Source organism: Anticarsia gemmatalis, chromosome 3, assembly GCF_050436995.1.
Source record: "Anticarsia gemmatalis isolate Benzon Research Colony breed Stoneville strain chromosome 3, ilAntGemm2 primary, whole genome shotgun sequence".
NCBI classification, from domain to species: Eukaryota; Metazoa; Arthropoda; class Insecta; order Lepidoptera; family Erebidae; genus Anticarsia; species Anticarsia gemmatalis.
This window is the reverse complement of record NC_134747.1, coordinates 9875529-9893323: the sequence shown is the minus strand read 5'-3', so window position 1 is coordinate 9893323 and position 17795 is coordinate 9875529. Positions and strand designations below refer to the sequence as shown.

The 17795-nt window shown below is 36.9% G+C and overlaps 2 protein-coding genes across 10 annotated transcripts in view; both read right to left on the bottom strand.

Annotated features, from left to right (window-relative positions):
• dysc (whirlin protein dyschronic) overlaps nucleotides 1-4807 on the bottom strand; it is a 64198-nt gene extending 59391 nt beyond the window's left edge. For all 3 annotated transcript variants that reach the window (XM_076136429.1, XM_076136430.1, XM_076136428.1), the window contains exon 1: nucleotides 4498-4807. The gene's annotated coding sequence lies outside the window, so the exon portion shown is untranslated. The remainder of the gene's footprint in view (nucleotides 1-4497) is intronic.
• Nucleotides 4808-5528: 721 nt separating this feature from the next.
• Rgl (Ral guanine nucleotide dissociation stimulator-like) overlaps nucleotides 5529-17795 on the bottom strand; it is a 29764-nt gene continuing 17497 nt past the window's right edge. For 3 of the 7 annotated variants that reach the window (XM_076136426.1, XM_076136420.1, XM_076136422.1), the window contains 6 exons: nucleotides 14429-14533; nucleotides 10986-11137; nucleotides 10484-10594; nucleotides 9125-9260; nucleotides 7603-9031; nucleotides 5529-7315 (listed from right to left, as the gene is read on the bottom strand). In XM_076136426.1, the coding sequence (XP_075992541.1) occupies nucleotides 7179-7315; nucleotides 7603-9031; nucleotides 9125-9260; nucleotides 10484-10594; nucleotides 10986-11137; nucleotides 14429-14533 (2070 nt within the window). In that variant the 3' untranslated portion in view covers nucleotides 5529-7178. Of the gene's footprint in view, nucleotides 7316-7602; nucleotides 9032-9124; nucleotides 9261-10483; nucleotides 10595-10985; nucleotides 11138-14428; nucleotides 14534-14938; nucleotides 15677-17795 lie in introns of those variants that run through there. The other 4 variants (XM_076136427.1, XM_076136421.1, XM_076136423.1 and 1 more) reach the window with 3 other exon arrangements.

Here is a 17795-nt window from a genome sequence, read left to right as displayed (position 1 = left end):
CTTGTACGTTTTGAAGAAGGTTACCTTGTTAAATACTTAATCACGATGTTGTACGAATTTTATAAATTACATTTTCAGAGCCATGCAAACATACAGTTAGACAAAGTTGTAAAAGTGGCGACTGTCGAAGACAGAACTAGACACTGTCTGTAATAACATCTAAAATTCTCTTAGTCATAGATCTCTCCATAAATAATGTTACGTCAGCTCTGGATTATATTACCTTCTGCCTGATACTTTGTGCACGGTCCTCCCAATATTTCTATTATATATCTTGTAATATGAAAGTTCTTCATCAATTTATGCATGTAAAAAAATCTTTTACTTTTTTTATCTTACTTTCATCACAAATTATGTTAGATGCGTATTGTTTCTGCAGATAGCATAAAATAGATTTTCAATTACCAACGTAATTTATGCATTAAATTTGTATCTGTATCTAGAAAACCAAGCGCTCTGCATTTTAAAATGGTTTCGCAAACATCAGTATTGTTGGAATATTTAATTTTTAAAATATTTTATTCAGAGTAAAAAGTACTGTTTGTTAATATAATTTTCCTTTGACCTACTTCTACCGTTCCGAATTTTCAGTTTTTGTTGTGAACATTGTCGGATTACACACTACCCCTTCATGCACATACAGCTTAATCGACTGTTATGACACCCAAGGGGAGTTATATGGTGGTCGTTACGAAAACTACGTGGTGCGTAGCATTTTATTCCTCGTTAAAGAAAAATAATAGCTTGTACAATATACGTTTATAGATATAAGCATAAATACATGCCTTGTTCCTATGAAGGCAGGCACGTATAAACGAAACAACGTGATTTGCTACAATAATAATTGTTTTGCTTCGTCAATTCATTCAAAAATCTCGGCACAGCTTCACTAATGTAACAATACCAATATCAAGTCGAAATAGAATCGCAAGAGTTACATACAATTTTAGATCATAAATAAATATATTTATTGAGCGGAGTCGGGGTTTGACCTCTGTAGCCTATCTAATAGGTTTAGGGGCAGGCTCTGGGTGAGACTGTCTGTAACGGCTGACATAGAAACTCGCGTGACAACTTGAACCGACACTAAAATTGACTCTCGTAGGCACCGCACGCCTTAATATTTAAGTAGAGACCCAGAAACTGTAATCAAAGAACTTGGTCAGATAAATCCGTCTTCAATAAAGTATTAGCTATAAAACACTCCAGGCCGTAAATGTTAATTTCTTTCCTTTCATCGTTTAATGTTTCAGCACAATTTCATGCATCAAATTCAAACGTATGATACAATGTATTTTCTTAGAAATTCCATTATTTTTTTCAGCCTGCAGCATCGTTATTTATTCGTGAGAGATCATAAATCATACGGCTGTATACATAATGTATCAATTCGTAGACACCGGTAGTTTTGCTTACGCATTATAATATTTATGACTTGTTGAAATGGAATATGTTTAAGGATGTTCACGCTACAGTTTATCACAACCTGGGGCATTTATGTAACCGCAATGATCCGGCCCATGACACGACCAGGCATGAAAAGGCCTTGTATATGACGTGGATGTATCACAGCCTGCCAGTATTTTAAATACATGATAAATATTTCCATTAATATTGACAACCTATGTACAAAATATGTACTATTAATCGTTGCAACACTCAACTTGCCTTTTTGCATTAGAATCCATCCAGGTTTATTCATAATAATAATGCGCATCTAGAATTCAATTGCAAGAGAGTGCATTGGGTTTCCACTAAATATGTCTCATTTCTTCTTAATAACATTGTTATTCAGAAGTGTATTTCGTATTCAGCTGGCGTAAGAAAATTATGGAATATTATGTTTTTACCTTCCTTGAAACTTGTTGAAATCGTCTCTGAGAAAATGCATTTTGTATGTAAGCGCTGTAGGATGCTAAGAAATGACTGCTCGGTCTGTTATTTTATTACTTTGAGTACAAATGCAACATTGCACTTGCTTATTTTATTTGGACGCTAATCCTTTAAAATATTTACTTTCATTTTCTTAAGTGGAACAAATGAAGATTTTTCTTATTCATTTATTTTAAGTGAATGCATTGATTTAACCATAATTTTCTTACGTATAGAGATTGCAATTAAAAGCCTTTAGATATTATTTATCACACTCGAATGAAGCAGGGCTTAATTTATTACACTATTTTATTAATACAATGAAACATACACGATCTTTTCAGTATTGAAGTTCAAGCATTGTGTCTCAAATTCACAGAATAATTACCATGGAGTGGTTAATAATAAAGAACGTAAGTATTTCTTAAGATTTATAGATCCCGGAAAATTTTGAAATATATTACTAGAATACACTTACTATACTTACTACGTTAAATAATGTATTTACTATACTGTTTCGACTATACTATGATTACATGAATAGGGCCACAAACAACACAGTAATAATATTAACTCTCTAGTTTTCATAAATTAGCTCAATTATAGCTTGCAGCTCGAATGCGTGAATAAATAAGTAACGATCGAAATTAGAGCAATTGAGGCAAAACCTCTATAGTACACGATAAGGCGGAACTGTTCTGCAGTAAACGTTTACTGGCTGCTAATGATCATGACGAATCATAAAAATCCATCGTTACCGTAATTAATTGTCTGCGTCGCGATAAATATGCCCAACATTTTATGCCCGAAAACTGTGTATAGGTATTTAATAGAAGTAATTAATCAATCATATCGGTCCACAATTGACGATAAAGAAGATAGAAATTACAGTTGCTTAAATACTTAAGAAGTTTATTTTTTCTATTTTAAGAGTAGGAAGTCATGACTAAGGGGTTTGTGTGTTTTTATATTATTAGACACGGCTTTTGCATCCATATCAGAAAAAAAATTACGTCTAAACATATTAGCTCGCAAACTTTGCCATAGACTTTTTCTAAAACGGTACCTATGCGGCAGATAGAGCAAGAGAAGATAGCACTTGAAAGCTTGTATTAATGTGAGTAAATTTCATAGTTAAATGCTACCTACTGGCCGATCATTAATACTTTGAATGCCTTCTTTAAACATTTTAATACTACACGAACTTCAGTGTAACTTAAGTTAACCTTTTAATGAAATTACCCAACTACGACTGTATTTCATAATTCATAGAGAAGTGGCTTACAACCGAATTACACAACTTTCAAAGATTCTCCCTATTTACTTGACTCGAGCAAACTTAATTCCACAAGTAAACAGCGTATTGAGAGTTACGCGCCGTGCGCTCCTAAATACCATCATTGGAGTTTGGATAATTCATACAATTAATAGTCATTCTAAATAATACAACTTAATTAACACTTCATTAAGTCGAGATGCAATATCATAGTTCCTAGATAATGTGGAAGGTATTTTCTTTTTTTTTTTTAATAACCATCGTAGCAGTGTTTCTTCGGAGAGGCACAATTGGTTAATTTTCTGATTGATATTTCGTCAATAAGCGATGTCTGGTGAATTGGATGGGGACACGATGTGGAAGGACTGAGTTATTGCATCGTCGGAGGGGGTTGCGTGCACACCGCGCCCCGCTCGCACGCGACCCTACCTCACGACAAACGATATCTAATACAGATAAAATAATAAGCTTGTTAAAAACATATATTCACGATTTGCTTCAAATGTATGTTAACAACCACCAGATCAATATTAGAATGTTGACCTTTCGTATTCTGACCTGTATAAATAGTCAAAGCGCTTTGTTTTTAATCAGGGTAATAGCTTTTGCTTTATTAGTTTGTTATTTTATTAACGGCTTCCTTTAGAACGAGAGTTGTGTATATTTAAAATTTTGTTTAAAATCGTTTCTTATGTTTAATAATTATACCATAAATAACTATTCTTATGGATTATCTACTTCGTGATATGTTTAAAATAAAAAAGTATAATATATTCAGGTATCAAATAGACAAGTAAAAAGAAAGAGAGATTCGTAAGTGCAACTGATATGATAAACAAAACAGTGCTACGAATTGCTACGACTATGCTACGAGACTTTTTAAAACTTTAAATTGTGAATATTAATAAAACTAACTGATGTTATTCTTGGCTCTATGTCTTAGCCACAATGTCTGTTACTAAATATCATTGTGTAAATATCTTGTAGCTTAGTGGGTGTGCCATAATCAGATTGCGGCAGTCGTAAGGCTTCGCTCTACGAACGGACTTCGGCCGCTCCCACCACACAAACTAGCTCAATAACATAGGCTTTCAGGTGAATCAATGACATTAATCTATTCTAGAGACCACTATTTTAGAAATATTTTTTGCGCATACAATATGCTTTCTTCTGCATTATATTCTCTGTCATAAATAAAAGTTATCAAAAGATGTAAATGTTATCATTGCGAATCTAGGTTCAACAGAAACGTCATTTATTCAATTAGACTGTACTTCAAATTTGAATTTGTAAGAGCAAAAAGCTTTTCAAGTAAGCATTCTGTCAGTAAGAGCGCTTTTAAAGCTCACCTTATTATTTCATTTTGCGCGTATCTCCACGGCACCACATGCCGCTGCCGGCGCTGTCACAAAGGCTTTGTTTTTCACATGTCGGGTGCGGGCCCGGACCTAGCTCACGTGGCACGACCACTGCACTCGCACCGGCACGCGAGGATCGTCGCTCCGAGAGAGGCGGTAGTGCGGAGGTCGCGCGTGTGTTGTTGTTGTCGACGGTGTCGGTACCGCTGCTTGTCACCGAGCGAGTGTGTCGGAGTGTCGGCGTGCTGCTGGCGGAGCGCGAGGCGTGCGAGGCGCTCGGGCGGGCGGCGCGGCGCGACTGCGCGCCGCCTCCCGCTCGATACGCTGGCCATGAAATTTTCAGCCGAGTCGCTGTCAACCGGTGGCGGCACGCAGGTGCCGCGCGCCACCACCACGCACCACACCACACCATCATATCTTACAACCCATCTCTTACATGATATGCTCTACCACACGAGTCCCGGTTTATTAATGACACGGCTTACAGGAGTACTTCAATAGAAAGTTTGTCTTATTCCTCAAAATTATGATTATATTATTTTAAAAATTACTGATATATTTAAATGTGTCATTTTTTGTCAATATATTTTAAGTAAATTGAATAATATTTTAAGTAAATACTTGTATATACTTTTAAACTTTTGTCTGAAGTATATTGCATACTTGTTTTTAAAGTACTTAACTTAGTTCAAGTAACTGTAAGGACTTCAATGCTATCTGTTAATTTCTGTTAAAGTAAGTCCATGTTGCATAATTTCATACAACGCGAGGGGTGGTCACTTTGACATTCGAGTCTGAACAAGTTCACAGCTGCGAGCGCTAGGTGGCACCACTGACTGTGCCATTACAAGATTACGGTGGTTTATTGACCCGGTAACCTTTAAAACAGATTCTATGCGAAACTTACTATTAAGAGAGTAGCTAGTCAAATCAAAACGGGATTATTTTGAATTTGAAATTATATACAATGTTGTTATGTTAATTTTCGCCATTAAAAGCCAAAAGGATTATTAATAAAAACGTTTGTAAAAGGTTTCGTTAACTTTTTTATTATACGAAATATAAACATGTTACAGCGACACTGGTGGAAAACTACAAAATTACACTTTATTTAGATACAGATATTTACAAATAGGTATGTAATACGTTTGTCATACTGAGCGCTTATTATGTAGGGTAGGTAACATATCATACACATGTCATATTTTATTCAGTAGAATACGCTAAGTTATGCGTTAAATATATTACGATAAATAAAATATTTAAAAATAATAATTTATATTAGGCACACCGTGAATCTTATTATGTTGTATGGTCACGTTATGAGAATTATTTATGAGTAAATGCCACGGCGGAAATTTGTGTCCAATGAGGACTTTTCTATCAGTTCGGTTTGTATGGCTGTAAGTACATCTGATTTAGAACCTACGTACTTGAAATCTTGGATTGAAAGTCAAAGTAAAGCTATATTTTATGAACAATACAATAATCTGCATGCTACTACCGATGAACACTGAGAACTCTCCTACAACACTGAAACTACACGTTACACGTACAATACATATATTGGTAAATGCTAGTAATATCTACATACACGTATTATAAACATATTTAACGCGGCTTGCCAAGAGCGTGTGAACTATTGAAAGTTAGCTGCCAACTGCAGTTAGCACAACATTCCATTCTAAAAAACATTCAGTCTAAACTTCATTTAGAAGAAAAAAATCTACTATTAAATGTACCAATATCAATACTCAGATCTTTGAAAACAGACTATCATTCTTAGATGTCATCATATTTACATACAATTTTCAAAAACATTACTAACAAGACAGATCTAATGAACAACTTTTGAATACAATCTTTTCAACTCCGGTCATAGCTCTCTTTGATCCCGCTAATACCCTTCTATATAAGTATTTAAACACATAGAATTTAATACAATATGAAATTCAGTTTATCAAAACATTCATATTAAAGCTTCTAAAACGTTATACAAAATGGTACAGCACCTTGCTATTAGACGTACATATATTGCCTTTGGCTCAGTATTATTACCCTACAACAATTAAACATGAGATTCTTATTTACAAAACATTATATACAAATAACAATTCACATATACAAAGAGCGATAAATTCACAATGCTAGCTAAACTAAAGGTGGCATACGATCAAATTATTTACACGAGTACATTACGATATATACTGTAGTCACCGAGGAATGCACATTTGCACACTAAACATTGATGAGAGCGTTGTTATAGGCGCCAGTGCACAGTGATATGCACAAGAAATTTAAGGAAATGAGTAACCTAAGGAAAATAATTTGTACAAGGCTAGATAAATTCAAAGCGAGTTTTACCTATTCATGGGCGACCGCGGCGATGTGATGGTCTTTATTTGATATTTAACAAATATTCACGTTATTTTTTATGTTAATCATTTGACTCACGTACGGTAAGAATTAAGTATCTGTATGTGTATTCTCGTCTGAACATCTTCCCAAAACGTAGTTACAACGCGTATCGCTGTCAATTAAAAGATTTCATAATAGCTGTATTAATTTTAGTCGATGGGTGAGGCAGCAGCACTAATGCGTCGCCCATTTATTATTTAAGCAGTTTTTAAGAACACACTTTTTAACACGTCACTTATTCACTAGGTTTATAGTCATGGTCGTTTGCCGCGCGATTTTCCATTAACGAGTGGCTCGACCGGCTGTGACTTGCGCGGTCTCAGGATGAAATTCAGGTTGTATGCCGTATTCACGGCATAGTACACGTTTGCGTTTGCAGGGAGCACCATTTCTGAAACAATTTAATATATCGTTAATTTTAATTATATTCTATGTTTATGAGGAGATGTTCCAAGAATGTTTGTTTGTTAATTATTCAAGAATGTAATGAAACTTTCGTTTAATATTCAAGAACACTCCGGGCCATCACGGTGGATTCAACACAACAATTTTGTTTTTCGTTTTGGGACATCCTTGTCTAGCAGCAGGACGTTAATGGGTTGAATTTATTAAATTTATTTTAAGACTAAAGTTTCTAAACTCATTCAAATGCTTATGTAGACTGTGTTAATTACATACCTTTATCGGGTAAGACTTGTGCCAGGGTATATCCGTCAGGATCGCCATCGAGGTTAAGCTTGAGCATAGCGTTCCGGATGACCTGAGGTGTGCGCTCGTTGTTAGATAACATTATAGACTTGTAGAGCACCACACCCTCAGTCTCGACACAGTCGGACTCGTAGGTAACGCGAATTATGTAGAAGTCTGGTCCAGAGCGTACTGCTGGACTGACTCCACCGGCTTTTCCGTTTGCTGTCTTCTGTCCACTGTTGGCACTCGACAGTGAAACGTCTAACGAAGGCAACGACGACGATGACGAACCATGCGACAGTCGCGTCGGTGACGTCCGCCTCTCCAAGCTGTCTCTCTTCCAGGCTGTCGCCGTGCCGTCGGTCTCACAATAGAATTGCGAACTGTTACTCGAGCTCGTACTGGCAATAGAGTCATTCTTCCGATGGCCGTGATTGTTTACGTCGTTTTTCTTCTGTCGTCTCTCTTTAGGAGGATTAGTTGGCGGTTGCGGTTCAATTTGACAAGACAATTGATACGCTTCTCTATCGTCTAGAATAATGACTGAATCAAACCATCTATCAAACATGGAGTCTGAGGGCAAGTGGTATGCATTCGCTGCACCCTGTAGCAATTTTATTTGAGCGAGAACTTCAAATTCCTTCCGGCGCTTATCAAAATTAATCAAACCATCCGCCACCGTGTCAGGGATAGCGGTATCGATCATCGTGAGATCAGTTAAAAAAGTACCTAAGTAGGGAATGGTGCCATGACTGACTCCAGGAGATCCCCTCTCATGCAACAGCTTCTGAAGCTGGCGATCGTTCTCCCCGACGGTGTCGGCGAACTTAGCCGTTCCCTCGCGCATCAGAAGTTCTCGCTGAGCCCAGCGGTTATTGTCTTCGCTAAAAATGCGCGCAAGTTCATCGAACAGTTCTGATTTCTCTTTATTGAGTAAAGCCCAAGTTTTTCGAAGTCTATAAACGGGATTACTTTGCAGTCCGGATATAATCGCTTTTAATGATGAGAAGTTTTTAAGAACTCTCAATTCTCTAGCGATGTCGAGCCAAGCCGCTAATATGTCGGCGCGTTCGAGCGGCCTGAGGTTAGGTTCAACAAGGACCGTCGAAATAACCCTAAACGATACTGCATTGAATTGGTTGACAGTCGCCAAGACGGTGGCTGCGTCATGGGAGCGATCTTTGTCTCTCCTCGACCAAACGGCTCCGAGGCACTGATGAGGAACGAGTTTCTTGAACAGCTCCATGTCCATTCTAGTGAGTTGTTCGGCAAAGTGTCGGTGGGGGACGTGCGGCAGGCGGTACGTGCTGGTGTGGTGCGCCGACAGCCGCATGCCGGGCGCCAGGCACATGCCCGCGCCGCCGATGCCCGACCCACCATTTCGCTCCGCACTGAATAAAGCTAACTTCTGTAATACCTGAAGTAATAAAACAAACATAATTGAAATATTACATAATTAAATAGGTCGTTATTAATAAGGTATGTTCATGTAGACAAGTGAAATAAGTACCTTCGAGTGTAGTTCAGTACCAGGCAGATGAACTTGTGTGAAGGCGAGTAGCTGTTGCAGTGCGGGGTGGTGCGGAGGTTGTCGGAAGTCCTCCGGGTAGGTGTCCAGCCACACGTGGAGACACGCCACCAGAGTCCTGCGTACCAATCATATTGTTTAAAATAATGTAGAAAGTTTTTGGATATTTGAGACTTTCTCGTAATATTCTTATTTTCTCTAAAAACAACACTAGCATAGTTATGTATCACTTTGTTTATGAATATGTCTAGACGACTAGACGGTGTTACATAAAACCCATATCGAAAATTTACATAAACTCTCTCTTATTCAACACCATGTAGCCATGTATATAGCATGTACTTACATATTAAACACTGTAGCAATTATTACTTATAGCTTTACCTCGGATAGAATACTACTATTAAATGTCTAGTTTCGTAAATGTGCCACATTATGCGCTTAGCCTTTATTTACATCCAAATTAGCGTGAAAGAAATATTAGGCATGGTCAAGCTATAAGAGCCGTATATAATACCAACCATATTGTTAAATATTTCGCAATATGTTGTTACAAAGTGTGAAGGTACGTACATTAAGCCTCGTATCCACTAGGCAACATTTGACGCGCGACATGTTGCTCAACATGTTTCGCAACTTGTTGAATGTTGACGCGGAACATTTGTTTAACAACGTTGTCTGTCCACACATTCTTCAGTCGTCGACAACATGTCGCCAGAGGAACTTGTGTTGATTTCAGCGGCAGTGGTTATAATTTTATCGAAATCAAAAAGAAGATTGTTGTGCGTCACGTCTCCACTCGACAACAATTGATGCTCAACTAACGATGCACTTTAAACAAACAACAAGCCGCGCGTCACGTTGCGCGGTAGCTGGCAACGTCGCGCGCTGTTGTGCAGCGTTGCCGTACATGTTGAGATTCACGTGTCGCGCGCCAAATGTTGCCTAGTGGATACGAGGCTTTAATAACCGTGATGCAACATGGGGCCAAAATGTGGTGTTTAACTGAACCAAGTATTCGATGAGCAATAATCTAAAGTTCTAATCATCCTCCCACGCAAATGGTCGAGGTTTCGAACCCAACTCGCCAATAACTTAAAGAATTTATATGTGTATTAAAAATAATTACTATTTTTTCTATCGATTAGGAAAAATATCGTATTGAAAACTTATGTAAACGTATGCCTGAGAGATCTTTAACACTGTTTATTAAGGTATGCAAAGTCCTCTGCACACCCCCAGCCTGGTGGACTCAAGGCCCCTTTCTCACTCCGGGAGAAGGCACTAGCCCAGCAGTGGGTCAGTAAGTACTGATATTAATTAATAAATTAATTAACTTACTTCCGATGTTGCTGCGAGGTGTCGACTGCAGTTGGAAGCACCTCCTCCGCCGCTAACGCTTCATATCGCCGCAGAAGAAGGTCCAACACTCTGCTGCACTCCGCAAACGATCTGGAAATATATAAACAAGACATTATGTAGACAACTATTTTAGTATTCATATTAATAGATACATTTTTAGAGAGACATTATTAAATTTAACATTCTGTCCCACTTCTGCCCTTTATCGTGAGATGGGGTAAGTTAAGACGTGCTGACCAAATATTAAGTCATCAAAACCAGTTTTAAGCTTCGTAGAATGACTCGTAAGACATAATCGACTTACCCCCGGTTTCCGAGGCACATTTAGCGGTAGTTTATAATTTTTAGTTTATCAATTATATTAAATAGCGTTTAAGCTTATACAAAAATGACAGTTTGAATAGATAAACTACCGCTAAATGTGCCTCAGAAAGGCATAAGAAAACTGTTACTGGTAAGTTTATTACAGCATATTACATACCGATATGTAGCGAGGAAAACGTTAACGTATGTGGACTCGAGCTCGCCATCGTCCGTGGCGAGCGCCTCGACCAGCCGCTCGACGGTGCCGGCCTTCACGAAGCGCACGCGCACCGTCTCCCATTCCAAGTGGGAGATCTCGTCATCTGATTCCTGTAAAATTATACGAATTCTTTAGTTAACGTGCCACCCAGGTGTAGATGTTATACTTAGCTGAAACGTTAAACAAACTAGTAGATAAAATGCATGTAATACGAGTTAATTCCCGTATTTTTTTATTTCGATTAAGTAGGACGTTAAACCAAAACCAAAAAAGATTTAATCTTCATATTCTTATTTTTTTTTTTGCACAAAATCAAACGTCTTTGCGACAGAAAATAGGTATTCAATAACATAGTCATGTTAAGGAAATCCCACCAAAAACGTAAGTTAGTGACGCACTGTTCAAAATGCGTGGACATAATAACGCGTACAAGGATGAACAAAAATTGCCCGTTCTGGCGTCACAAAATAAAATCATGTTATTATTTTACGTATGTGAGTTTGTGGTCTTTCACAATTATGAGTCAATCGGAACAATAGTCGTCTGAGTAAAACCTGGAAGAAACAATACAATAACGATTCATGGGTTTCTTAGTAAAATGACCACAAAATACGAGTTTAGTAAAGAGTAAACATGTATTTAGGTATACAAACTAAAGTAAACTACAGATTAAAAGAGAGCTCCATGCTTCACTTATAGATTTATCTATACTAATATTATAAAGCTGAAGAGTTTGTTTGTTTGTTTGATTGTTTGTTTGTTTGTTTGAACGCGCTAATCTCAGGAACTACGGGTCTGATTTGAAAAATTCTTTCAGTGTTAGATAGCCCATTTATCGAGGAAGGTTATAGGCTATATATCATCACGCTATGACCAATAGAAGCAGAGCAGCAGTAAAAAATGTTACAAAAACGGGGAAAATTTTGACCCATTCTCTCTTATGTGACGCAAGCGAAGTTGCGCGGGTCAGCTAGTCGAGAATAAAATACGTCGCCTCTGTAAGTACCTGTACACAAATTGATAATGTCCTACACCGCTACATACAAATGTTTAACCTCTAGCAATGACATGTACTGTATAATAATACCTAATCTACTGCTACTATTTAAGAGCAGTTCAAGGAGATAGCTTTACGATAACTTTCCTTTTATTTGCAGTTCTCTACATTTTAAATATTCACATCTACTGATGAATACACTTATAAATATTACGTAACGTAGAGTTTTCTATGTAATATCATTTGGATAAAATATTACATAAACAATAATGTAGAAGTCCCAACTTCAACAATCGAACATACATTATCTCTACCAGCTACATGGATACTATCGAGCAAAACCATTATTAAACTTGAATGAAACGCTGAGAACAAAGCACAAATACACTCGAGACATAATAACACACTGTTTTAAGTAAGTATGTAATTTCATGCAATTTACACGTCAACCTATTGTGGCTCTAAAGCGGTGGTGAACAAAGCTGAATGACTACAGAACACAGAGGTTCCCACACCACGCTCGCCACTATACTGTGATCGTACTCTCGCACATTGTATCACCTTAATGAGTATTGTCTTTAACCAGTGTCTATCTATATTGTTTCTTCAACTTTTGAGAAAAGTTTCTTACATCATGTAAAGTTATTTTATTTATATAAAGTTACCTTACAAGAAACGTAAGCAAGCAATTTACCACGAAAACCTTCGTTACTACCCAAACTACTTGTAACCGTCTTATGTAACGAAATGCTGAATGAAATAATTACAGCAAATGAAAAAGTACCTGGTACTTAGCTCATTCATTCAGGCATTGTTTACATAATGTTTTTACGTAATACATATTGCTGTTATCTACACAACGACCTCCTAAGAATGTTGGCAGGAGTATTGACAAGTGGTGGCAACTAATACAAATGTTCGTGTAATGATTCACGATATTTACAGTGCACATATCATTGTTTGTCATCACTTGAACACTTGTGTACACTATTTTGATTGCAATCTCGGTGACGTTGAAACAACATCGCGTTGGAATTGGAATACAATGCTAAAAAATCAATACTATTGTAATAACGGGCAGCTGACTGAATTGACAATCTACGAGTATCGCCGTTTACAGTGTAACTCGTGCAGAAAATATGTATAAATTCGGTAACTTTTCTAGAATTATTTATTTATAGTTAAAAGTCAAATTCATAATACTGGGATGTTTAGATAATGTAGGTGAGCTGTATATTAATTAGGATACAGAGTGATGTAGCACTCAAATTGTATGTTATAAACAAAAATGACGATCAGTAATTGTCGTTTAACCTTGCACTGTATTGTCCCTCATCCGGGATGTTAATAGCACTGTTAAGAGAACGTTACATAACAACTCGCAAACGTGTACAATACATGTACGAATGTATTAGCTAATTATCTTGGATTATTGTTCAGTAAAGAAAGGATTAAAAAGAAAATTGTCAGAAAAAAAATCTATGAAACTAATAAGCTTTTTTAAAATTTTACTACTTATTTTTATTTAAATTGAATATTTAAAATTAAGAATCGAAAAGTAACAAATGACTCTGATTAGTGATAACAGTAAGTTGTATATGGCGTCTTTTACGCAACGTATTTCAGTGCTATACTAAGACTAAATTTGAGCAGAAAAACAATTTTATTGTTGTAGTGAATAATTGTTATGATATTTGCTATAAATATTCCTTTTTTGGGAGATTAACACAAACATTGCTTATCTAGATTCATCTGCCTACATATCGTTCCACTCATAGTAGTCATCTCCAGTGATTTACGAGTTTTATGACCATTTTGTTAGTATATGTTATCGCAAATCGTAAACCGAAACGGTAAAATAGCTACTACGTATACAAATACAATGGAAAAGAAACAAATGACATTTAAAATGTAATTGTTTATAAACAAAGGACATTTTATGGAGGTCCGAGAACAATCTATGTATATTGTATACTCATCAAAATAGCTTGTTGTTGCGGATACATTACGTAATTCTGATTATGATTACACATACAGTAAGAATCATACAGCATACCGACATTTAAAACATCACCACTACTTGCGCTTACTTAATAATATTTTCTTTTTTTATGTGTTAAAGTATTTATTTGAATGATACAAGTCTATCGATTTGCTGAACATAATGTTTGTCGCTAAGTATACTATATATTTATATGAGTCAGGACAATAGCGGTCACACACGCTACGGCTAACGAAGAGGTCTACATGCTCAGGTATCCTTATGCAAGATGACCGGATCGGGTGTTGTATTAAACCTGTACAGTTTTCCGATTTGCAAGACAGGTAACTTCTCCAGTAGACCGGAGTGTGTATGGCCGACATAAGACTGATGAAATAGCATTGATAGTGTAATGATACTCACACTAGAAGCACTCCGCGTAGGTCGGTGGTAGCGAACTTTCTTGAGGTAGACGGTGTAGATGGCGCCGTCGACGCGCTCCTCGCCCCACAACCGCCATGTCGGCTGCTGGAACACACCACCAATAGGTCAACATAATAGTCCACAGAAACACATATCACATCTTATCTACATTACATCAACACTATTACAACCTCCCCTGTATCACCGAGATAAACGTATTTCTCTGCTTTTAAGACATCGAAGAAATTCCTGACATTTGTAATATTTGCTCCGCCTAAATTCAATGACGTAAGTGATGAATGGATACTAAATTTCTTTAGAACTAAGTGTTGTGAGGTGAACGACATTCCGTTTGTTTATTGACTCGTCAAATAGTATCACGCCTATTATGTACGTACATAATGTACGCGGATTACAAAAGCGCCTTTAGCTGGAAAGATAAGGAGTGTGTCATAATGATTGGTATTACTATAAGTGTAACGTCGGTGTCGGTAACAGTCGAGTGCTTACATAATCATCATCAACGGTACGGGCGAACAGCACGGGCTCGGCCTTACTGACGCCGCATATCCTCCACATGGCCCATGTCCGCGACGTCACGCGCGACGTCACCTCAGCTCAGCTGAGCGCCTCCCGCATCACGCTCACTTTCACTACCTGCTGCACCGTAGCGGTACACTACACTCACATGCAAATCTAGCTATTCAGTAATTGGATCAATCAGCGGCGAGAGGCGAGCGAGTATGCGAGCAGCGCGGACGTGCGTGACGCGGGTGAAATCGCTGCGGCTCGGACGACGGCACACTTGTCCACGCTGGTATCCGGCTCAACCTCGACACTTCGAAACTCTTAATTGCTTCGCAGAAATAAACTCGACTGTCACCTTTTAATCACAGGCACTCGTTTAATGATCCACGGCGAACTCTCCCTCGACAACAACAAGTTTTCTACCGCGGCACGGTCTATCAACTTTTCTAATTATCATCACTTTTTACTACAATGTTATGAAACCATCTATTTGCATATTACATTGGACATCGCATAGCTGCAAAGCAATTTATCGAAAACTTTCACACGGTTATATTTTCTCAGAATGTGGCGTCCGGATTTCTAGTCGGTTTTGAAAAATTGCATAATGGTAAGCTGCACGTGACAATCACAATCAATTTAATAGAAATATTAAAAAGTTATTATATATGTCGACAACATAGAGGCGCTGGCGTTGCAGCGCGGGCGCACGGCGACTGCTCTCTTCATGGAGAGATCGCGTGAAAAACTCCGATAGAGCACGTCAATGACGGCTCGGCGTTGTTCAGTGTACGGCAGGCGCTAACTTCATAACACGACAACACGTGCATGCATATATGGGAATTGTGTTTAATAAACATGTACCGCATGACCATCTCGCATAAATATACAATATGTTACAACTAATTGAGTACTCACTTATCATCTATCCAATGGAGAGTCAAATTATTGAATCAGGCTTATTGTTACATCATATGGATAAAAAACTGCTGTTTGTAATTCCCTAGAATCTATATTCCGCTGTCACGCTATAATATATCCAAACATTAGGCTAGAGCAACGAGAAACTACGAATATACGTTAAAAAAACGTAATTTCAAGTTATTTGTAGTAATATTTTCATATTCGTGGTCGGCAAATTAGCAACATCATTCATGGAATTTACAGTGACTCACGATATAGTAATACAGAATCGTAATTGACTCTCGATTTTTAATTCAATTTTGTGAGCATAAAAATTCTTATTTATTTTACATAATTATCAATAATTACAAAATATTAAATAATTTTTAATGCTTAAAATGAGTTTAAGACATTTCTTGAAGGCATGCAAAGTCCACAACCCGCACTTAGTCAGCGTGGAGGACTCAAGACCTTCCTCGATCGAGGAGACCCTTGCCCAGCAGTGGGAAAGTAATGGGTTTAAAAAAAGTGACTATTGAATTATCCTCTATGTCGCCTTATGTTATTGATTATTAAAACAGATATTGTTTCCATTTATAAACAGGGAAAATATTATATGTGCGTAGATTTAACAAATAGAATTAAGGACCATACGCTTAAGGTTGATGATTGGATCTTAGTTAAAAGTAAACAAACTCTTTATAAGAGGTCGAGGTCTTGTCGTTTACCATCAAGACCGCAAGGCAGACAGTCGTTAACAGTAATTAAATGAGCTGTAGTATTATCGAATCGACTGGTCAACGAGAAACGATATGCCCGCGCGCACCCAATGGAGCGATTAATATCACGCTCGTTCAACTACCAAGTTGCTGCGATCAATTGAAATTTGAAATGAACACCAAGAAATCATTATGTTGCACATGTACTGAATAAGTCATCAAGATGTTTTTTTCTGAGGCAATGAATAAAAAAGTCTAACGAGTGAAACTACAAATAGCAATTTAAGTCGTCTTCGAATCAGTGCTGAGAACAGACGAGGCTACAAGTAGCAGTTTTCAATTATTAAGTAAGGGAACCTGTTGTACCTAGGCCGGTTTTTTAGAAATATATTTTTTATTGTGATTTGCCGTGCAGCACACAAACCATATTTGCATATTTTGAAATGTCAATTATTTGGGTACTCACCAAAAAAATATCAGAAATGTATATTTAATACTTACATCATATTTTTAAATTTAGAAAAAAATGGGAAATGAGGCCAAGGTACAACATACCCTATGTACCTAGGCCAGTAGTACGTTGTACCTAGGACACATTGAAATTTGGGGGTAATTTAAGCAAATTATCAAGTTTTGTTAACTAAAATCATTTTATTTGATTTATTACAGTAGGTACACAGTATTATTACAGTACACAGTATTATTACAGTATACAGTATTTAACTAAACATTTTAAAAATTCTCAAATGATCAACATTTAGAAATGATCAAAATTAAAATAATATTCATAGCTATTTTTATGCTTTTCAAACAAAATATTTAAACAAAAACAACTAACTTTTTGCCACCGTTTCGTTACATCACATCGCTGCGCCTGCCAAACTCCATATGTGTATTTTGATGTTAAAAAAAATGAATATTGTGTCCCAAATAAAAGCAAAGTTTTCCAAAATCTCACAAAAGACACATGTGGAACTTGGCAGGCGCAGTGACGACATCACATAATATAATACCTATAGCAAATCAATATACTTATATAGCATAGCAAATGGAAAACAAAATATTGAAACAATTATCTTTACCTATATATAAATTATTATTTCTCTCTTAAATTTTTATCAGTCATTTGGACTAGCTATTATAAAAACACTATCAATAATGTAGATATATTATTCAGCCTTAAGCATTTAGTAGAAATCCCAGTACTTCTGTATCTC